The sequence below is a fragment of the Hemitrygon akajei genome, chromosome 11 (assembly GCF_048418815.1).
Source record: "Hemitrygon akajei chromosome 11, sHemAka1.3, whole genome shotgun sequence".
In the NCBI taxonomy this organism is placed as follows: domain Eukaryota; kingdom Metazoa; phylum Chordata; class Chondrichthyes; order Myliobatiformes; family Dasyatidae; genus Hemitrygon; species Hemitrygon akajei.
Window position 1 is genome coordinate 140,129,838 of NC_133134.1, and position 24,499 is coordinate 140,154,336.

A 24,499-nucleotide genomic window follows, 5' to 3' on the forward strand; every position below is an offset into this window, starting at 1 on the left:
ATTAATTACAAAACTTTAATTTCTAAATGTAGTTGACAACAACTACATGGCTTGAACTTGTTGTTCTACATGTAGTGAAAAGTTTTAGAATTCAAACAGATATGATGAATAAGGTATTCTTTTCTGGTCTGGCCATCTGTTGGTACTTGTTTTTAATAGTCAGTCTATTTTTCTCTAAGTTCATAGACACTTTTTACACATATGTTTATTGATTCTATACATTTCATTTTGAATTTTAATGCAATTCCTTTATATTTATTAATAGAAGAAATCTAAGGATATTTATAAAAATGGTATTACATATATGTGAATAGTAGATATGTCATCTGCTGGGATTTGGTGGAGAAGGAATGAATGGGAAGCTTAATTAAATAATCAATAAGTACATATTAGAAAAGTATTTCATTTTAATTATGTGTTCTATAACTTTCTAAGATGTATTCAGTGCCTTTTTAATATGATTTTATTGCTTTCCTTCATCAAATATATATATTTACTTCCCTTTACACTACTGGTGCTTAGGTCAGCAATGAAAGTCCTCCCTCTCTGTCTGTCCATGCTGTCACACACAGATATAGAAGGATTCTTCATTGCTGTTTCTGTAATAATTTTTTGACCACTCAGGGTTGTAGGCCATGAGCTGAACAACTGAACCTGGAGGACCAGTGGACGTTAGTCTGGCCTCTACCCATGGATCTGTTTGGCATGAGTGACCCTACCAAAAGTTAAAGCACAAGGTCCTGACTCTATCCAACGTGGCTCACTTGGTCAGTGAGGCACACAATCCTCCATACCCTACGACAAGTTTGTGGCCCTCTTGGAGGGTGAAAAACACACACACACACACACACACACACACACACACACACACACACACACACACACACACACACACACACACACACACACACACACACACACACACACACACACACACACACACACACACACACACACCAGCTCTTTCTTAGTTGTATAGCACATTGCTAAACGATGCTCTACGCTGGAGCTATACAAGCTCTTATGATTGTAAAAGTAGAGGCACTGAGCAGAATGATGTCTTTGAACATAAACGTACTGCATATTTGCTTTCCAGAAATCCTATACAATCTACCACATCACAGAATGCATATTTCCTAGGCACCAGTGAAGTTTTTTCTAGTAATTATGGTGGTGTGTACATTGACATGTGGAAGCAGCTAGCACCAAACAATAAAAATTCATTGCATTCATTTAAAGCAGCTGATTGCAGAATTGGCTGTTTAACAACTTCCTCATTTTCATAATGCATTTTTAATGAGAAAGAACTTACTACTGTTACTGTAAGAGTTAAAGTTAAAGTTACTTTTATGTTACACATAATTATATCCCCTTTTATAATGTATTACATAAACAATAAAGATGACTAATAAAAGTGCAAATTGCTTTTTCAGTGAAACTCTGATATTTAAACATATTTAATGTGAATTTCTACTTAGACCTATCCATTTTTTAAAAACAGATTAGGTGGAGACAAAATTCTTATGCTTTCAACTTGTGCCTGGGGATCAGTAATCTTGTTGACTCCACTTCTCGTGTACAGGAGCTCTGCACCGATTGTTCTTTTGACAGCATCCAGATTCCTTATGGGCTTGTTACAGGGTGAGTTTCAACAGTGGTGGAAAGGGAGTGTCTTTCTTTTTGTTGTTGCAGAGTTTGTAGTAGCAGCAGCAGGTGATTGTTGACACTTCCCTGTAAAACTACCCCAGCAACTTCTATCTTTTATACATTTGAGGTTCATGAGTTGGTTTCATGACTCTCTGCTTATCCATACGTTAGGCTGGCTGACAGGGGATTGCACATTAGCATAGGAGGTAGTGTAATGCTATTAGAGTGCCAACGGCCGGGATTCAATTGCCTCTGCTCTCTGTAAAGAGTTCATATGCTCCCACCGTGATCATGTGGGTTTCCTTCCTTTCTCCCACATTCCAAAGACGCACAGGTTAGAAGGTTAATTGTTTACAAGAGTGTAATTATGTGGCATGGGCTTATTGGTCTGGAAGGGCCTGTTGCCGTGCTTCCTCTCTAAACAACATTAAACTTTATATAGATATGGTCTAGGATTTTGCAAACTCTTCTCACTCTAAATAAACATTGAAAGTGCTCGGTTGTGGAATGATGTGAACTTGAGCTTTTAATAGCAAAGTAACCCAGAATTATCGCTATGGGATGTGACAACTTAATTATTCCTTCCATTTTGTGATTAACTGTTACATAGTTTCTAATAGTTTATAAAATTTTATCTTATCAGCCACACCTGTGTGTTCGGTTTTTCTTTTGCTGGTTAAATAATACCTCTGTTATTTTTATTTCCTGATTTGCTCTCTCTGAGAATTCTTCAGCCAGGTTGATGGAACTTTTTGTTGAGTCCTGTAGATGTGGAGTGAGTGGTGCCTAATTGTAGATCACTTTGGAAAGTGGCAAATCAGCCTCTTGTCTTAACCTTTTCTATGCAGGTTCCTGGAGATGAGCAGATCATTCCTTTGCAATGATCACTTGATTTGGTCAAATTATTTAAAGCATATTGAAACAGACTACTGCTTGGTTTCTCTTCCTGAAACTTCAACTTTAATGTACTTATCTATGGACATACAATGTAACCATAAATTAGAAGTCGTAGTTACTGTTTTTCATCACAAAGAAGTCTTAGTTACTGTTTTTTATCACTCTTAAGATATTTTGTCTTCATACCCATTTATGTAAAAAAGATCTTCAAAGAAAGCTTTTAAAACAATATTGGTAAGTGTAGAAGTGGCAGTCCAATTCTCGGGATCTGACACTAGTAGTTCAGAGGAAGGAGCTGCAATGTTTGGATGAAATGTATGAACTAGACTGGTGGCAAAGTCTGAGTGAAGATATAGATAGAAATGTGAAACAGGTTTTAAACATCCACAGTTCCGGAGGTATGGGACAAACACAAAGGTACATTAAGAATAAGCAAAGAAAGCTGCTTTCACAGTGTAGAATACCAGAAGAGAGAGAAAGAATGTTTCTATAATTCCTTACTACATAGAAGGAGGCCATTCAGTTTACTTGTCCATGCTGGGTCTCACAGCAAACCCATCAATCCCATTCCCCCACTTCCTTCACAGAAACACTCTCTCACATTGCCATGCCATCAGCACTCATGATGCTTCTGATCATTTACAGCAGCCAGTTATCTTACCAACCGGCATGTCTGTGGGGTGTGAGTGGAAATTGAAACCCACAGGCAGATTCTACACAAATAGCTCCCAAGATCAGGAACTGTTAAATTAACAATAATTAAATACCTTCCAAAGATCAGGCAGGATTATTGAAGCATTATTGTCTATCAAATAACTTATAGAATTTTAGCAACAGAACATGGGAATTGAAGTCAATAATTAGAGATGAAGAAATGGGTGAAATGGGATTTGTAGAAATCCTAAAAATTCAGCCGCAAATCTACGCTGCCTCTTTTTTGTTGAACAGTTGCAGATCTTTTCCTTCAGTAGCCCATCAAAGTCCTACTCCAGGTAACTATTACATGCAGTATGAAACTTCTTAACAACAAACCTGAGCTTGTCTTTTACCAAGGCACTGCTGGTATTTTGCTCGTGATGGATCCTCCAATTTGAATTAAGCTCTCTTAAACTTACAACATTTAATGTGTGCAAAAATTATAAATAAATAAAACACTGATGTTAGTAAGGATTCTTTTCATTTAATTTTATTTGTTATGTGAGTGTCATAGTTACTTCAGTGTTAAACAACTCTCTTGTTACAGTGTCTGAAGATATATGGTAAGAATGAATGAAATTGACAATATGATCGCATGGTAAAATGTCTTAATGGAATGTTGTAAAAGATAGTAGAAGAGTAGATTCTGATAAGGATTGATGATTAACCTGGTTAGATATAGTCAAGGGTCTTACTGGACAGGGGAAATGTTTACTAGTTGCTAGATGATCCATTCTGATTTCAAATTGATTCTGTGTGACAGCACTTTTCTGAAGTGCAGTCAGGTTTATTCAAAGCCTTTGGCAAAAGCACACTTATTCGAGAGTATTAAATTAAAATTAGATACAATATTGCCAGATCCATTTAGAAGGTCCCATTCATATTCTTCTCATGCCACATCAGGAAAGGCAAACTGAAAGCATTTGTCTCTCAGAAGTATCAAGTTCATGTGTGTGTCCGTTAGGGTCACTTACTCATTTTGCTTGTTTGCTTAAATGCTATTCTTGTGTTTCCTGTCTTTCTGTCTGTCATCACAAAAGTATTAAGCCAATATTATTTTTTCTACAGGTCAGGAATTGATCGTGATTTGTGGAATGTCGATTCATTGTGCATGCTTCCAGTTAATTAACTACTTCATTTATCTTAAACTGATCTTTGGCAAACTTTGCTTGTTTGACCTTTCAACTTCACTTTTTCATTACACATTTCATTCTGCAAGCATGATTCCAAGCTTCTATTTGCTTATAACTTGAATCATTCATCTAACTTCCACTCTGACCTCTCTGTCCTTAGCCACACACGCCGTTCTAGTGAAGCTTGATGATCAGACCCGCATCTTCCATCTAGGCACATTGCAACCTTCTAGTCAACATGAATTCAACAGTTTCTGACAATTGGCATTCTAAACGCAAAATTCCAGCACACTCCACACACCTCTATAAATTTGAATAAATATTCTGTATTTATATATTATACAACAAACCTTGTATTCGCAAACAAAACCATGTATTATCATTGTGTGTCATTTAATCGGCTAGCTTTCGGCCTTTCACAGACTTCGCTTTTGTTCTTTCCTTTTGCATTTATTTGCATTTAAAAATTTGCCTTTTTTTCTGGTTCTGATCTATCAGACTATGAAACTTTAACTCCATTTCTTGTTTTCTCATATAGAAACAATGATAGAAGTAGGCCTCTAGCCCTTTGAGTCTTGCCATTCATCAAGATACTGACTTATCTTCAAACTCTGTGCCATTTTCCTGTCTTATTGCCATAACCTCTGATTCTAGTTAGAAATGCTTCAACATTAGTTTGAATGAACTGAGTCTACACAGCCACCTAAGGTAGAGATCTCCAGAAATTTGCCACACTTTTGAGTGAAGAATTGCTTTCTCATCTCAATACTAAATGGCCTATCCTGCACTCTCCAACTTTAAGTCCTTATCGTCTAATTTCTCAGTCGGGGAAACATCCTTCCTCCAGTGAACTTGGAAGATATAGTCAGCACTTTACAACTTTCAATGGGATCTCCTCCTCTTTATTTTTGATGATTACTTATTTCTTTCTCCATAGCTGCCTAACTGTCTTCATATTTCCAACATCCACAGTCCTTACTTAATATTTTCAGTATTCACGGTAATTTGCTATTGCAACCATATTTCACAACTAAGGATAGTGTCCTTTGTGGGAATTCTATTAGTTGCAGATTGCCTTGTTCAAAAGCTTGAAAATATCAGTGACTGTGTGAAGTAAAGGCTGCTTTTTAAAATACCATATGCTGGAGCTTTATTTTGTATAAATAGACTATGTAATATAAAACAAGATAGTAACTGTTCAGAAAATGCACCAACAAATAATTAGGTTTCATAGTTTAAATCTATTATGGTCTAATTAAAGGTGGAGTTTGATAGGTTTTGATAAGTTTATATTCTGTTCATTTTGAACAGAATATAAACTTACTTTTAAATTACATTATCCTAAGGTCTAGTAACATAATGCAAGGTGCATACTTCTACTGAGTAATTGGAGAACTGCTTGTGGTGAACTACATATACCTGTCTGGACTGCTCCTGTGGCTCCTCCCACAGACCCCTGTATAAAGGCGATTGAGGCCTGATGCCCGGCCTCATTCTCCAGGATGTAGTGTTGTTCATTCTTCCAGTCAATAAAAGCCGATATCTCACTTCTTACGTCTCAGAGTGAGTTATTGATGGTGCATCACTGCTTTTGCATCTAGCATTTATTTATTTTCTAATAATTAAAAAATCTGCATTTGTCAGTATTTTGCAAAGCTGCTGTTAGTATTGTACTAATGTCCTCCTTGTTTTGGTTCTATTTTTTATTCTCCATTTTAACATCTTGATGGCAGGCCCCTCCCATACTTCAGAACCCAGCTGTAGCTGCAACAGAGAACTAATGTGAATTATCACCTTATGGGGCATTTAATCACTTTCTATATGCACATTATTAAAATAAAATTTTGTTTTTTTCCCCAAAAAGAAAAAAACTTTTTCCAAAATGTGGAAAAAGAGCAGAGTAATGGAATGTTTAAAAGGACAAATAGATTATGACATGGTGTATATTTTGCTTGTGGATATTAACAAGATCCTGGTTTGCCACAGAAATGACAAATCTCAGATCACAGAAAGAACTTATTTTAAATGACAGCCACAGTATTCTTCGTGGGTGTAGTGTTTCACAATATCCTCTTGTCAAAATACCACAATTTGATATTTTAGAGCACAAAACTTTAAATCAAATTTGAAGTACCTTTAAAGCTGAGAACAGTTTTAACCCCTTCAAAGTGGTAATTGCTTTCAGGTAAATAAAATAACAATAGACAATAACATCTCTCTTTTTCTGTGTGGATTCTAGGTGTATATTATCCATCCCTTACAAGTTTATTCTCCAATAAAGTGCGAGAATGTGATCGAGCATTTACCTCCAGTACTGTCTGCACAGGTGCTCAAGTTGGGTGAGTTGCAACGTACAGGCGAACTGCAAGAAGTTGGGACCAAGATAAAAATACTTTGTCATACTAATTGTTGACAATACTATGTGTATTACCAGCAACTGAGAATACAAGGCATAAACTTAGCAGACATGTGTTCTAAACATTTGCAGGCTTGAAATTACTGTGGCTAACATTTATGAAAGTATTGTTTCATTTTTGTTTTGTTTGAGGAATCTTGACATTAGAATTGGTAATGAACAATAAATGCGGATGGGCTACATTTATTGTGCATTCTCAATTGTCTATTGAACTGAAAATTCTGTTTGGTGATTTCTCTTAATGACTTTGTTGTAAATGGAGATAAGTATGGTTCCTTACTAGATCTACCAACATAATAAATAAAGTAACAGGCAAATTCCCACTACTGTTCCCTTAACTGTGTTGTTGACGCAATTCAGTCTTAATTTCTACAACTTTTGATCGACAAACTTGAGTTTGCATCCTTAATTGTTGTGTTACATTTGTACTAAACCTATTTATTTTTAAGATATGGCCCAGGAAGGTTACATTTGATTTGTATTGAATATAGTTTAGAGTATTTCTGCTGGATAAAATTTTCAGGTTAATAGTGAGCTGCAAGGAAACCATATTTTTAACTGATTCAGCCTCAGGTTCATATTTATTCATTCATCACGTGTGCATCGAAACATATAGTCAAGTCAAGTCAAGTCAAGTCACTTTTTATTGTCATTTTGACCGTAACTGCTGGTATAGTACACAGTAAAAACGAGACAATGTTTTTCAGGACCATGGTGCTACATGAAACAGTACAAAAACTACAATGAACTATGTAAAAATAACACAGGAAAAAAACTACACTAGACTACAGACCTACCCAGGACTGCATAAAGTGCACAAAACAGTGCAGGCATTACAATAAATTATAAACAAGACAATAGGCACAGTAGAGGGCAGTAAGTTGGTGTCAGTCCAGGCTCTGGGTATTGAGAAGTCTGATGTCTTGGGGGAGGAAACTGTTACATAGTCTGGTCGTGAGAGCCCAAATGCTTCAGTGCCTTTTCCCAGATGGCAGGAGGGAGAAGAGTTTGTATGAGTGGTGTGTGGGGTCCTTCATAATGCTGTCTGCTTTGCGGATGCAGCGTGTAATGTAAATGTCTGTAATGGCAGGAAAGAGACCCCAATGATCTTCTCAGCTGACCTCACTATCTGCTGCAGGGTTTTGCGATCCGAGGTGGTGCAATTTCCGAACCAGGCAGTGATGCAGCTGCTCAGGATGCTCTCAATACAACCCCTGTAGAATGTGATGAGGATGGGGGGTGGGAGATGGACATTCCTCAGCCTTTGCTGAGAAAACCTCCAGTCCTCCCGGAGGGTTTTGGCCCAAAACGTCGACTGTATCTTTCTTCCATAGATGCTGCCTGGTTTGCTGAGTTCCTCCAGCATTTTCTGTCTGATGCTCAGATTTCCAACATTAACAGATTTTCTCTTGTTTGTGATAGAGTGAAATGTGCCATTTGTGTTAACAAAATTGTAAGAAATACATTGCTCAAGTGGGAAAAAAATCTATGATTGATAATTATTTACAAAGCATTACTTACTTATTATATTGCATGGTCTATTGAATAGGGTGCAGTGTTCAGACAGCAGATGAGATCTTTTTTGTATTATATGTGATTGATTGACGATGTAATCTAATGAACTCTGAAACGTTTTTATTTCTATAGAACATTATTAATCGGAGCTGCAGGATCGATATTATTACACAGATATAGCTGGGAGACTGTTTTCTACTTCGCTGGACTTCCTTCCATATTATGGGCCTATTGCATGTGGAAATATTTCCTTAAAGGGGAAGGTAAATATACATTAATTATTACTGTTCTCAATTTTTCTCCTCAGTGAGATTTACTATTCCTTTATGCAATTATATTTATTTCATTTAGACCAGATAATATAACAACAATTTATGTCATGTAGACCAGATAATATCTTTGGAAAGTTTGGGCAACAGACTAGTGAATTCAAAGAACAATAAAGTGCCATGGAGAAAATTACTTAGAAGTGCTCCTGTCTGGTAAGTAACTGCAGAAATCTTTATAGAGGTTTAAGAAAGAGAGAATTTTATGTTGCTCCTTTAATTACTTGAGAACATCAGAAGTTCTCCCCTGCTCTTCTTTAAGTAGTGTCTTGGATTCTTTTATGTCTGCCTAAAAGATTGGATGATATTAAAAGTCATAGTTCACCATCTGCAAAAGAACTCGCCCTCATTTCCTCACTGAGGTATCAACCTGGATTGTACGGTCTTCCCTTGGAATGGAGGTTGAACCCAAATTTGCCACATATATAACTTGTGCAACAAGAGCCGGAAGCACCTAAAATGCATTTTATAAAATATGATTTTCTTTTCTTATTAGGTTTTATCGTTTTGGAATTGTTTTAGGAAAAGTTAGTTTAGTGACAATGGTTGCTCTGTTGTCAGGGAAAATGTAATTGGTTTTAAACAGTGTAAAGACTTGCCTTGAGACATTTTTAGACATGAAAGTAACTTGTTTATAAAAATGAAAACTACTTAATGCATATCGATGATCCTTGCCCTGTGTCACAAGTGTTTTATTAATCAACTCTTTTGTGGCAGAGAGCAAAGCAAATGATAGAATTCAGAAATAAAATTAGAAAATGAAGGAAATAACCAGTCAGTAAGGCAGCAACCATAGAGAGATAAACAAAGTTAGCAGTTCAGGTAAACGATCTTGAGATGTGTTCAGAATCTCGAAATAGTGCTAATTTGGACTAATTCATATCAAGAGAATAATTAGAATAAGAATTAAATCTAACCATTACTTTCTAAGGATGGCAGCAATAAGTGGTGAAGCTTTGTGTTCAGCTCCGATGGGAATCATCAAATATTCCCCTTTAGGACCACTACAGCTGAAACCCAGTCGCAGTAGTGGGTTCTTAAGTTCAAAAATATTTATTGATACTCAAAGTCAGTGGATCCTGGTTAGCAGACTCGGTTTGGAAGTGCAGTTCCCCTTTAAAAAAGGGAAGCACTCTGGACTACAGATACGATTGAAACGCAGGGCCTTTAGACCTCCACTCCTAACTATCCTGTCAGGAAAGTAAAAGTGAAGGCCTCAGAACAAGATTGCAGTACCAAGAGGGACATCAAGGACTGCTGTGTACTTTGCTTCATGGAAACATGGCTCTTTGGTGCCATTTCCAGTGTAGCACTGCAGCCTGATGACTTCACCATTCACCATAAAGACAGGTCAGTTGTGTCTTTTAAAAGCAGAGGAGGTGGAGTATGCTTTATGATGAACTCTTTGTGGTGCACAGACATGGCATTTCTGTCTCAGTCCTGATCACCTGACCTGGAACATCTAGCAGTCAAATATTATCCTTTTTTTTATCTGCCAAGGGAGTATTTCACCATCACTCTGTTAGCAGTGTACATTCCACCTTGGGCCAGCATCAGGCAGGCACTGGAGGAGGGATGAGAAAGAGCATCCTGATACCTTCCCTATCATTGAGGGAGATTTCAACCAGGCCATTTGAACAAGTCTGAACAGCTGTTGACTATTCATAAACAGGTTTAGGTTAGGCAACTCACTACGCAACTCTTAATTCATCAAAGCTCACACTTTATTGTCCCTGTACGAACAAAAAAGTAACTATGTTGACTGCAGGCCAACAACTTAAAACGTGAATGCTACTGTTTCCTCTGTACCAATACTCACTCAGACCAATTCTCCAAACAAAAACACTGAAATAAAGTTCTCCCATTAGCAGGACTATTGATCTTTTCTTCTCTCAGTCCCTGTGTGGCTAATCTTCTGTTCTTCCTTGCAATAGTTAGTCTCTGTTGTTCTTTGCAAAAACGCACACAGAATGTTGGAGGAACTCAGCAGGCCAGGCAGCATCTGTGGAAAAGAGTACAGTGGACGTTTTGGGCCAAAACCCTTATTACACAGATATAGTTGGGAGAGTGTTTTCTACTTCTCCGGCCTTCCTTCCATATCATGGGCCTATTGCATGTAGAAATATTTTCTTAAAAGGGAAGGTAAATATTTATTAATTGTGATTGCTGCTGAAGGGTCTTGGCCTGAAATGTCAACTGTACTTTTTTCCATAGAAGGGGCCTGGCCTGCTGAGTTCCTCCAGCATTTTGTGTTGCTTGGATTTTCAGTATCAGCTGATTTTGTTTTGTTTGTGATTGTCTTCATTGCAATAGTTAGTCTCTGGGGTTATTGTCCATTTGCATTTGAAGCCCTTCATTCTTTTTTTTATCTATCTATCTATCTATTTATTTATTTATTAATTTTTTAGAAAATTACAAAGAATAAATGTAATGAAAAAAAGAGGCAAATAAGAAAAAGAAAAATAATATTGATCCCCCCCTCCCCTTAACCCTCCCCCCCTTAACCCTTATCTAAAGAAAGAAAAAAAAGAAAGAAAGAAAGAAGAAAAAGATTGCCTGGATATCAGAGGATCCCCACATGCTCCATGGAGTTCAAAATAATTTTAATACCGTAGATTTCGCACTACAGGGTGCACCTGATTAAAAGCCGCTGGCTCTAATTTTAGAAAGAAAATCAATTTTGTACTTGTACAAGCCGCACCGGATTTTAGGCCGCAGGTGTCCCACGTTGTAATATGAGATATTTACACAGAAAGATATTACACGTGAGGATTTTTTAACTTTTAATTAAATCCGTATGGTAACATAAACAAATACATATTGCAAATGCTTTTTTTCGAACCGTGCCTCTAACACGGCTACTTTTAAATATACATACGTATTGGTAACACACAAATTACATTGCATATACTTTTTTACTGAACAGTGCACGAACAACATTCCAATATCTCCTAATGACGTAAAAAAATATATACTGCAGCCTACCAGGAAAAGTTATTGATCGCCTTTAACTTAAAAGCAGCGTTTTCGCTCGGGTAATGTGCTCGGCTAATGTGCTCCTCCCCCACCTTCCCGTTTATCGCAAGACGTATTTCCCAAAAGACGCGGCGAAACCGGATGTGATGTCATAGTATCCCGGGATGTACAGAAAACAAATAGATAGATAGATACTTTATTCAACTAGAAAATACTAACAAATGAATTACTAAGCGAAAATATTATAAACTAAATAACTGCCATAAAGGCAGCACAATGCTTTTCTTCGAGTGTTTTCCATGTTGATGAGGGTGAGTACAAATGACTGATTTACAATAATTTAATTGTGAAAGTGCGCTTGATTTATCGTACAATTTCATTGGACCTCTGTGAACTACTCATCGATTTTATTGGTCTACTGTTACGAGGCAAAATGTTTTTGGCGGCATGAAAAAAAATCATGCATTAGCCGCACTGTAGTAAAGGCCGCAGTGTTCAAAGCTGTTCAAAGCGTGGGAAAAAAGTAGCGGCTTATAATCCGACATCTACGGTACTTATTTTTACTTTCCCCAATTACTTTATAATTTTATCTTCAAAGGACCTATATATTTAATCCCATCTTTTGTAGGGATTAAAGTCTTCATTCTTAAAGTCTTCCTCATCAGTTCAAATGTTGTGCTTCAATCTTGTTCGCTGTAGGTCAGCTGACCAATCTGTGTCAGATTCCCATTGGGTGCAGTCCAAGGGCAACACACCTTTGTGCTTTAGGTGATTTCTTTTGTTCTGTTTGACTCTGGTTCAAACCAGTCAAACAAGTTAACCTTGACTCTGGGCCAGGATAACGAGATTACTTCCGCAAACCTGCCATTGTACACAATAAACATTTTATCTGAGAACGATCCCAGGTTTATCAGATCAATAGCAGAATCTCCTTTGTCTGCATTCAACTGCTCTGATTAATTTATCCTAGAGCAAGAATCTGTTCTTCAAACAAAATGGATGTTACAGAGCAGTTTCATAAAATGGCAGCCTCCATTCCTTCAAGCACTTGGCAAGAAAAAGACGTCTGGTTTGTCTACATCTACTGTCCTTGTCCATTTGAGTTTGATGTTTCCTTCCATATTTTAATTCCTTCGTGGCCAATACAATTATCTCTAGCAATCACCCATGGAACCAGTGGAGCTAACCTACTTGACTACTGTCATACCATCTTCAAAGATGCCATCCCATGCCCACACTTGGAAAGTGTGATCTCATGGCTGTACTTCTACTTCCAGCATATAGGCAGAGATTAAAGACTGCAGCACCAGCAGGTATGGTCAAAGGAGGCAAATGAGTGCTTAGAAGACTGCTTTGAGTCAATGGACTGGGCAATATTCAGGAATTCATTTCAGATCTGAATGAATAAGCCACAGTTGTCACTGACTTCATCGAGACCTGTGTGGATGAGTGTGTGTCTTTGAGAACATACTGAACGTACCCAATCTAAAAGCCAAGGAAGAACTGGGAGATTCGTCAGTTGAGGGCTAGATCTGTGGGATTCAAGACTGGTGCTCCAGAGCTATACAAGAAGTCCAGGTATGACCTATGGAAGGCCATCTTAAGAGCAAAAAAATAATTGTGATTGAGGTTTGAGACAGAATTGGATATAGGTCATCTCTGGTAGGGTTTGCAGGCCATTACTTCCTGCAAAGTAAAACCTAATATTATGAATCACTCTGGTGATTTACTCCCAGATGAGCTCAATGCTTTTAAAGGGAGAATAAAACTACACCTGTGAGAATCCCTGTGGCACCTGTTGGCTTTGTTCTTGGAAGCCAACATCAGAACATCTTTCAAGAGAGTGAACCTTTACAAGGTGTCAGGTCCTGATGGTGTACCTGGTAGGGTGGTAGAAAACCTGTGCCAACCAACTGGCAGAGAAGTGTTTAAGGACATCTTCAATCTCTCACTGTTGCAGTTGGAGGTTACTAACTGATTCAAAAGGGTGATAATCATACGAGTGCCCAGGAAAAGCAGTGTGAGCTGCCTCAATGACTATTGCCTAGTGACACTCACATCTACTCCTGTTTATTGATTATGACTCAACACAATCATATCCTCAGTTCTAATCAACAAGCTCAAAAACCTGGGTCTCTGTATCTCCCTTTACAACTGGATCCTTGACATCCTCACTGGGAAACCATAGTCTGTTCAGATTGGAAATAACATCCCCTCCTCATTGACAATCAACACTTGCGCACCTCAATGGTGTGTGCTGAACCCACTGCTCTCCTCTCTCGACTCACATGACTGTGTGGCTAGGCACAGCTTAAATACCATCTATAAATTTGCCGACAATACAACAATTGTTGGCAGAATTTCAGATGGTGACAATGGGGTGTATAGGACTGAGATAGATTAGCAACCTTACACGCAACATCAGTAAGACCAAGGAGTTGATTGTGGACTTTAGGAAGGGGAGGTTAATGGAAAACACACCAGTCCTCATCGAGGGATCAGCAGTGGAAAGGGTGAGCAGTTTCAAGTTCCTGGCTGAAGTTATCTCTGAAGATCTATCCTGGGCCCAATATATTGGCGCAATTACAAAGAAGGATTGACAGTGGTGCTATTTCATTAGGAGTTTAAGGAAAGATGCTCACAAATTTCTACAGATTGACCATGGAAAGAATTCTAACTGGCTGCATCACCATCTGATAGGGAAGTGCCAATGCACAGGGTTTGAAAAAGTCACAGAAAGTTGTAAATTCAGCCAGCTCCATCATGGGCACTAACCTCCCCAGCATCAAGGACACTCTTCTCATTGCTACCGTCAAGGAGAAGGTACTGGAGACTGAAGAAACCCACTCGACTTTTCAGGAACAGATTCTTTCCCTCCGGCATCAGATTTCTGAATGAACAATGAATTCACAGACACCAATTCACTATTTTTCTCTCTCTTTTTGCACTACTTTTTTTTTAAACATATACAGTACTTTTTGTTATTGATAGTATTTTACTGTCATGTATTCCACTGCTGCAAAACAACAAATTTCATGACATTCGCCAGTGATAATAAACCTGATTCTGATTCATTACTAAGCAGCAATGAGTCTGAAAGATAGCTTTAGATTGAAACTCCTGTATGAAAAGTTTTATTAACAGTGGTAACTTAATTCTTACTTTAGTTTGCATTTAGAGATACAGCATGAAATAGGCCCTTCTGGCCCTCTGAGCCATTCTACCTCAGCAACCCATGATTTAACCCTAGCCTAATCTAACCAATGTAGAGTACTGTGCAAAAGTGTAACTACTGTACATGAGCTCTCCTAATTTTATTAAATTCCAAAGTGCTGACCAACAGTTCACAATTAGTAAGGTTAGGCAGCAATCCCCGCCCCATAGTTATTCTCAACACTGGTGCTCCTTGAGGCTGGATCCTCGGCACCCTATTGTACTCCCTGTGCACTCACAGCTGTGTGGCTAGATTCTTCTGTAACTCCATCTATAAGTTTGGAGATGATCACTGCTATGGACCTTAGGTCAAATAATGATGGGTCAGAGTACAGGAAGGATATGGAGAGCTCAGTGACAAGGTGTCATGGCAACAACCTTTCCCTTAATGTCAGCAGTACAAAAGAGATGGTTATTGACTTTGGGAAGGTGGGGGTGGTGATGCACATGCTCCTTATTACATTAATGGTGCTGAGGTCAAGTGGGTTGGGAGCTTCGAGTTCTTAGGAATCAATATCACCAAAACATTTCCGGATCCATCTGAGTAGATGTCACGAACAAGAAAGCTCACCAGCACCTCTGCTTCCTCAGGAGGCTGAAGGAATTTGCATGTCTCTGCCAACCCTCACCAATATTTAATCAATGCACCATCGAAAAGCATTGTATCTGGATTCATATGGTTCAGTGAGGCAAGCTGCACCCATGAACATAAGAAACTGCTGTGAGTTGTAGACACAGCTCAACACATCACAGAAAGCAGTCTCCCCTCCGTGTACTCTTTCTACATTTCTTGCTGCCCAGCTAAAGTAGCCAGCATAAGACTTCACCCACCATGGATATTCTCTCTTCCCTTTTCCATTGGATAACAGATGCAAAACCCTGAAAGCATGAGGCTCAAGAACAACTTCTATCTCATTGATATAAGAATGTTGTCTATTCTCTGTTATGATAGGATGGACTCCCGAGCTCACAGTCGACCCTATTATGATCTTGCACCTTATTGTCTATCTGTATTACACTCTCAGCTTTTGAATTGTTTGGATTACGAACAGGTCATGTGAATGGAATCCTGTCATGACAGGGAGAGGACCTGTATCTATCCATTGTAACTTCTAAATCTTTCATTCCCTGGCTAGTTAGTCTTCATAGATGGTTAGCCAGATAACATTGTACTATCAGATACCTATTTTATAGTCTTCCGATTTTTCTCAACTAGCTATTTATCCATCTTCAACGTTCATCAACATAGCAACTGGTTGCACCTTTCACGTATCTAGAATATTGAATCGGAGGTGTTTTACCCAATTCCTGACAGCACTTGTTTACATTATGCTTATGACTTGGAGCTCTCTATTTATTATAAAAAACAATCGGTCTACTTTGTCAAATCTTTAGTAACTTCAGTCATGACTTCAATCATCCTAATGCAATTAGAAAAGGTATCAGCAATTGAAAATAAACGTCTTTGACATTATCTTTCCTCTGCCATGCTAGGAAAATTATTCTTTCCTCACCACAACTAACTGGGAATGCCTGTTGTAACAAGATTGTCTGGAAAGATTCCTTAATATTATTTTTAGTAAGGCGTTTCCTACACAGTATCGGTTATCTAAACATCCTTGGCTTCTTCATTGCTCCTTTTTTTATTTCTATTAATCGGTCTACAATATGTAATCCTTTTGATATTTGTTTTCTTCTTCTACAGGGCTGTCATTGTAGCTCATGTTTGCTTGGGCGGGACTTTTTTCTGCCTTTTGTCATGGATGCCAACCTTCTTCCATGATTTATTTCCTGAATCTAAGGTATGTTGCCTCTACTCTGTGAATCTAAAGTACTTTATGAAATACAATTCATATTTATGTTAGCAAAATCTTTTTAGAACTTTCGTGTCTCCATCTGGCAACAAATGGAGATCTTCAAGATGCAATTTTTGAATGAATATCCAAGCAAAATCACATGTTGTGTTTCCATTGAATGACATATGTCAACTCTAAATCCGAGGCATGGTGATATGACTCCATTCTGAATTGTGACATCAAAAGGAAGTGGTCGCTAGAGCCTTGGCAGTTGACCCACAGAGAGGGTAAGACTCTGTGGGTTGCTCTTGGGAAGTGCTTTAGTGGAGTTATAGTGGCAAAAGCAATGATGTGTCTCAGTTGGAGAATATTAGACAGTTTGTAGAAAATAATAGTGAAACCTAGAGCAAAATAGAAAGGCATCAATGAATACAGACTTGTGCACGATCTAATATGCTCACTCATTTAAATAAAAATATTAATCTTTCAAGAGACAAAAGAAGCTGCAGATGTTAGAATTTAGGACAATTAACAATCTACTGGAGGTACTAATTGGGAGAGAAGTATTTGTCAGAATTTAGATTTTTGGATATTAACGCAAAGCAATCAGCCATGATTTTACCAAGTAATGTAATAAGCATGAGGGACAAAATAGCCTACTCTTGTTTCTATCTCTAATAAACTTTCCCATGTGATATTCCTGACATGGCATTAGATGCATCCTTTGTGCATGAGGGTACAGATATTTCATACAGAGTGCATTAAATTTGAAATGTACATCACCAATTGTCGAGGCTTCATCAGGAAAATTAACCCTGACTGTGCAGTAGAGATTTTCAGCTGCCAGATGCCTAATTAAGAATACGTTTGGAATACATTAAATTTATTTTTGATCCTGAGATGAACATTAATTTTATATAGTCTTTCCACTTATTTTACGATTGATAAAGAGAATATATTATAAACAATTGAGCTGGTGACAGTTCTACTTCAATAAATATTCTGAATAATCGTATGTTATGGTGAAGGCTCCAACTAAGCTTTGCGAGTTTAATTTGAAGAAGGATAGGATTTTGAAGGATTTGCGTGCTAAGAGTTGTCTTTCTTTTCTTTCATATAGGGTTGGGTTTTTAATGTAGTCCCATGGGCTGTTGCCATTCCTTTTTCCTTGTTTGGTGGCTTTCTGACTGATCATCTGATCAGCCTTGGTGAGGAACTAGCTTACGTTGATTTATAGTACTGTGTAAAACAAAGTGTAAAAGAAAGCCATCGTCTTCAGTTGCAGAAAACTGGAAGACCATACATATGAATTCTCATGGCATATTAGAATCTTCCAACTGGATATAAAAATAATCAGCAGGCTTAATTTTAAATCAATGTATTTAAAACCACATGGCATTTTGATAAATACAGCTGATTTCAAAATCATTGGATAATGTGCCTTTGGTGGCAGAGTACTGTGGTTTTAAATAATTTATCTCCTAATAACTTTCCCATCTTACAGTGCCAGTTGTCTCACATCACAAGTCTGAATCTGAACTTGCTAGGTACCCTTTCACTCTGCTCCTTAGCCACAGTACCTGTCCTCTCTGACCCACCACCTCAGACTGTGCACAATATCACCAGTAAAATTGTGATTTGGATCATTGCAGACAATATACATTTCTTAAGTTCTGAAGCGATTTGACAAGAGGGTGCAATTAGATACAAAACAAGGATTGCAAAATGTCACTTCTGTTGTATTTTGAAAATTCTCTTTATGTTTCAAATTATTGATAATGTATTTTAATAAAATGCAAGCATTTTAAGTTACCCTAAATTGCTTATTTCAAAAGCACAATTTGATAGGAAGGTATGTTACTTATTATTCTAATATAAATAATTATGATTCATTCTAACTTACCTTGGAAAGATGATAAAATGACTGTGTGTAAATCATTTTGTAGCTTAATTAACTACATTTGCAAATGTTGGAATTACTTATGGCAATGCTTGTTTTTGAAGTGCTTTAAGTTATTGGGAATGCAAATCACTGAATAAAAGTACAAATTCGCAAATCCAAAAAAAAACTGAAGTGAAAAATCAAAAGAAAACTGAAGTTGTAATGTAATCCTTTGTTAATGTTAGCTAAACAAGTACTTTGGACTAACAAATCATCTGTGCAAGTGAGAAATTTGTACAATAACTTGTCAATACTGATGCCTTAGTATTTCTTTTTATTTATATTTTTCAGGGTTTGACACTGCTAGGGTGCGTAAGTTAATGCAGGTATGATGACTGAAAACTTTTACGGTAAGTAATTTTGCAGAGTTCAGCTGCATAAGAGAGTGGAAGTAAAAGTAATTTGTTTCTTTTTGTGTAGGTGATTGCCATGGGGTTATCCAGTGTCTTTACCAAATTATTGAGTTACTCAGGCAACTATTACCAAGCCTTAATATTTCTGTCTGCTAGTTTAGGACTTCAGACCTTCAGTCACAGGTAAGCTGAGATTCATTGGGTTAAATTTGCAGGTCTTGGGTTGCCTATTATAGTATATATCCAGTTTTTGTAAAAATACTTTAAAACTTCTGAAGATCTAATAAAGCTGTGCATAAGCATAATTCACCATCTTTTGTATATCAATTTGTATTCACAGAAAATTTAAAATCTTAAATAATTTTTCTAACTTTGAAATGCTGACCAAATAAATAATTCTATGAAATCCCATTGCAAGCTGTGTTTATCTAATCTGTTTTGGTATTGTACAGAACTAATATTTATTCCAGATAAAAGTTAAACAATTTTCCTTTTGATTGTTTTAATAGTGGTGTTTCTGTAAATGTTCAAGATTTGGCACCATCATGTGCAGGCTCACTATTTGGTAAGTAGCGAGTGGAAATTTGTTTTCACAGGTAAAATAAATCCAAAAAGGTCGGCAGAAATCCAAGAGTTTACATATGACTATTATCAACAAATGATAAAGTACCTAAGCTTGATAAGCTTGAGTTACCAGAGGAAGTGGTAGAGGCAGGTACAACTACAACTTTTAAAAGATATTTGGACAGATATATGGATAGGAAAGGTTTCCCAAACTCTTAACCCAATGCCCCCCTAAGTACCTTCATACTTGCCATGCCCCTCTTAGGCACAATATACTTTCTGGCATCCCCATAGTATAACGACATGTCTTTATACTCATTTAAAGACATACTGCTTTAAATTTTTATTTGTCTTTAAACTGAGCTTACACAGTACCTGTGCACTGTACAGCAGCTTTGATATCAGTGTGATTGTTGAGGTTGATGGTTTTTAGCAAGAGTTGAAATATCTCTTCAAGCTGTGACAGCAAAAGCTTTAAGTCCCCCCCAACGTTACAATGTCCAAGCAGCTTCTGTTTTTGTGAGTGTGTAGTTCGCTGATGTGAAGCCTCCTTCAACAAGGTAGGAGGATGGAAATGCAAAGAAGATCAGTTTAGCTCATCTTCAAAGATCAGGAAAGTTTGTATGACAATTTAGCCACATACCACAAAAGCTGACATTTTGGAAAAGCATTGTTGCTTCGTCATGCTGAATTTCGATAATCTCTTTTCGTTCTTCCATCTTGCAAAGAAATAGATTAATTACCTATTCTTGAATTTCCAGATCATTCAAATCCTTGAATTGATTCTGAAAATCCTTATTCTGTGACTGCAGGTGTAAGCAGTACTCTTACAAATCACCATCTGTGAAAGAGAGTGTCATACTTTCCATGCAGGAGAACTTTGAGAATATTTTTCTCCCAGTGTTTTGCTTATATATTTATAATTTTCCAATTAAAGTGGACTGCATGTTTTGCCTGGATTACATTGAAATTCTCACCCTGCAGTTTCATATTTAGAGTGTTTATTTTGCCATATGTATTGGCTAGGTATGCCACATCTCCACATAAAAGTTCAATCTTGTTTCCCAAACTCATGTTGATTTTGAGCAATAATTCAACCACAGTTTCAAAAAGATCAAAGAAATGTTTTAAACAGCAGCCTTTTGATAGCAATGCATTTCAGTGAGAAGAAGCAAGTGTTCAAACTCTTCACCATTATCTTGGCATAACTGGCAAAATACCATGCTAATTAATGGATGAGGTTTTATTTTGTTGATGCTTGCAAAAATTCACTGGCTGAAGTTTCTGGCTGCATGATGTTGACAATGAATTATGCAATGGATTGCAAACAGACCTGGAATTTCTTTTTTCATAAATGCCACTAAACCAGCATGGTGACCTGTCATATATGGTGCCTGTTGTACAAGAAATCATGTTCCTAATCATAATACTTTTATCCTTAATTTTGAGCTTATCATAGATCGATTCTCCTTGATATTTGTTTTTAACATCTTACAAAAAAAACTCTTCATAAACTTTTCCATTTTTGATAAAGCGTACATATGCCATGAGCAATGCCTCATTGTCTTGCACAGTTGACTCATCCAGTTATATCCCAGATTCTCTTTATGTAGCTCTGTGCATAGTTGATACTCAGTGTTTTCACTCATTTCGTCAATACGACGAGCTATAGAGTTACCGTAAATTCCGGTGTATAAACCGGGAATTTGGCCCTAAATTTTGGTCCTAAAATTAGGGGGTCGGCTTATGCAGAGGGTGCCAACTTTGGTAAAACAAATACACGGATGACAGGTCGTATTTATTGGCTGTTATTGAGTCAAATGTGTTCCCCTGTCGACACATGTATTCTTTGAATGGTTTGCTTAAACTCACGTCTAATGGCTGGAGCATGGACATCACTGCAATGTCCGTATTTTCAGCTTTCAATGCTGCTTTTGTCTCACCTGACAAGTGCGCTTTGAACATGTCCCAGACAAGTAGTGACTTTTCCTTCCTGAAACCTTTGGGACGTCAATGCCGCACATCTTTAACCCACTTCAAGCAACCCGCTTCGTCCATCCAGCAGCATTATTGAACGTGAACAACAACACCCTGTGGGAATTTTCTGAGCAATCTTTGTTTTTTGTCTCAACACAAGATCACGTCTCTTTGTAAATCGGGTGCACCAACTTCGTGTAGCTTTGAAATTTTCGCTGACCTCACGGTGTTTTTCCTCCCATTTCAATGCTTGAACTCGAATCATTTCTCTGGTAACAATGTATCCTGACAATCGCTGGTGATTCACCCACTCTAAAACTTTTTCTTCCAGTTCTGGCCACTGGCATGTTTTCCCGCAGTTTGAATATTTCGTCTATGGCATTTCCCTCAGCGTGTCCTCTGCCTTTCTCCACTCTCTCACTTGTATCTCGTTTACACTAAACTTCTTAGCAGCTGCAGAATTATTCGTTCCTTTAGCAAAATCAACAACCTTCAGCTTGAAGCCAGCATCATATTACAATTGTTTTAATCTTTTGTACATGGCGGTTGCAAACTCCAAACTGAGTACACGTACTGACCCCGCCACCCCGTGTTATGTTTTAACGAGATTACGATGGGTGCTAAATGGTTTCACGGGGATTACATTTCTCAGAGTTCTTTTCCTTTGGAAACCTAATCCAAAATTTCCCTCCCCGATTTATTTATTAAGAATTCGCTTATAACACTCTACTATGTGTAGGCCTGTTTTCTTAGCAGGTACTGGTTCACAAAATTTCCAGGTTCTGGATCCGGCAAAGCTGAGTACCGGCATATGAGATCTTGTGATCTTTTCTGGTTAAATCAGAAACCTCTACAAAAGGGGTCGGCTTATAAAAAGGTAACATGAAAAAGTCACTTTTTTAGCCTTGAAAATGGGGGATCGTCTTATACTCCTGGTCGACTTTCAGCGTCGGCACTGTACGTATTTATCCATCATTAACAGGGAATCATTGGTTTAGAAGGATCTGGGCCAAACACAGTCAAGCGGGACTACCTCAGCATCAACGTATGTGTTGGCTGAAGGGTTTGACTGTGTACTGTACGTTTGTAACTATGGTGAGGCAGATCCTGCAGCCAGCATTGCAAATGCACTGCTTTATTTGCCTTGAACACCTGGTATGGTTCCAGACTGTGAACTATTGAAAGAAATATTGGGTGGTGAGTTTGCATTCAGCCACACTGACACAAAAGTGTTGTAGACAGACACACGGCATCACTTTGTTCAGACACAATACATGAATCTGATTGCCTGCATCTGGTAGTGGGATCTTTCAAAGGAACAACAGCCATTCTTTTAACACCTTTTAATATTACAGAAGCAGTACCAAGCTATTCACAGAAGTGTTATCAACCAAAATAAAGGGCTTTTAACATCTTTCTTCCTCCACCAGGTGAACTTGGGTCTGGATTTTTGCCTTCTGTTGGCACCAAAACTTGATGTGTCTAGCTTGGACATTTATTCAATCCAGTTTACACTTCTATACAGTGTAAAACCTTTACAGATACCAAATGGTGGTAATACTGATGTGAAATTATTTAAATTACATCTTACATGGCAGTCTCCAACGTGTACCAGAAATTATGAACTTTTACTAATATTGTGATATCCTGTTAAGAGTCATAGTCATAGGAAAAAAAAACAGGCCCTTCGGCCCATCTGGTCTGCGCCAAACCATTTAAGCTGCCCACTCCCATCGATCTGCACCGGGACCATCCATGTAGCCATCCAAACTTCACTTAAACATTGAAATTGAGCTCACATGCACCACTTGCGCTGGTTGCTCATTCCACACTCACTACCCTCTGAGTGAAGAAGTTTCCCCTCATGTTCTCCTTAAACATTTCACCTTTCACCCTTAACCCATGACCTCTAGTTGTAGTCCCGCCCAACTTCAGTGGAAAACCCTCCTTGCATTTACTCTATCTATACCCCTAATGTCAAATCTGCCTTCAATCTTCTATATTCCAAGGAATAAAGTCCTAACCTATTCAATCGTTTTTTATAATTCAGGCCCTCCAGTCCTGACAACATTCTTGTAAATTTTCTCTGTATTTTTTCAACCTTACATCTTTCCAGTAAGTAGGTGACCAAAACTGTACAGAATAATCCAAGTTAGACCTCACCAATGTTTTATACAACATCAACATGACATGCCATCTCCAGTACTCAGTACTTTGATTTATCATGGCCAGTGAGCCAAAAGCTTTCTCTGCGACACTATTTGTCTTCCTCTTGAATGAGCAAAATGATTGCATAGTGGTTAGTTAATTAGTGAATCATTGTTGATTGCACTTCTCATGAAATAAGTTTAATAATGTGAATTTTTGTTTTTTCTATTACTTAGGTATTATGAACACTGGTGGAGCCTTGTTTGGTTAGTATGAATTTTTATTTTGCCGTTTGCTCGACACAGCATGCTTCACACAAACTTTCTTTCTTTTTAAATCTTTTTATTAATTTTTAAGCAAACATAAATGAAACATGAATACAAAGAGTTTGAGAGTACATAGTTAATAGTTTAAGTAGACATTCAAATATATAATAATCAATATATATAACCTCCCAAACTCATAGTATTTATGAACAAAATAAATAAAAAGAAAAGAAAAACCCAAAAAAAAAGAGAAGAAAAAAAAACACTAACCAACATGGGCCATTGCATAATGTCAGATATATACAGTAGTGCCAATAACTCCGAACCTCCATCCAAATAATTAAGGATAATAAAAGTGAGGTTTAGGAAAAGACAATTTAACTCGTATGAAAATGTTGAATAAATGGTCTCCAAGTTTCTTCAAATTTAACTGAAGGATCAAAAACAACACTTCTAATTTTTTCTAAGCTCAAACAAGAGATAGTTTGAGAAAACCACTGAAATATAGTTGGAAGATTAATTTCTTTCCAATTCAATAAAATAGATCTTCTAGCCATTAATGTAACAAATGCAATCATTCGTCGAGATGAGGAGGATAAACGACTATTATCCACCATTGGTAAACTAAAAATTG

General features: G+C 37.5%; 1 protein-coding gene across 1 annotated transcript in view; it reads left to right on the plus strand.

Moving 5' to 3' along the window:
• Nucleotides 1-24,499, plus strand: part of slc17a9b (solute carrier family 17 member 9b) — a 36,390-nt gene that overhangs the window by 6,185 nt on the left and 5,706 nt on the right. Inside the window, exons 3-12 of the mRNA XM_073061812.1 lie at nucleotides 1,502-1,641; nucleotides 6,613-6,712; nucleotides 8,437-8,567; nucleotides 8,690-8,786; nucleotides 16,525-16,621; nucleotides 17,736-17,823; nucleotides 18,849-18,883; nucleotides 18,978-19,093; nucleotides 19,420-19,475; nucleotides 23,836-23,865. Of these exons, the coding sequence (XP_072917913.1) occupies nucleotides 1,502-1,641; nucleotides 6,613-6,712; nucleotides 8,437-8,567; nucleotides 8,690-8,786; nucleotides 16,525-16,621; nucleotides 17,736-17,823; nucleotides 18,849-18,883; nucleotides 18,978-19,093; nucleotides 19,420-19,475; nucleotides 23,836-23,865 (890 nt within the window). The remainder of the gene's footprint in view (nucleotides 1-1,501; nucleotides 1,642-6,612; nucleotides 6,713-8,436; nucleotides 8,568-8,689; nucleotides 8,787-16,524; nucleotides 16,622-17,735; nucleotides 17,824-18,848; nucleotides 18,884-18,977; nucleotides 19,094-19,419; nucleotides 19,476-23,835; nucleotides 23,866-24,499) is intronic.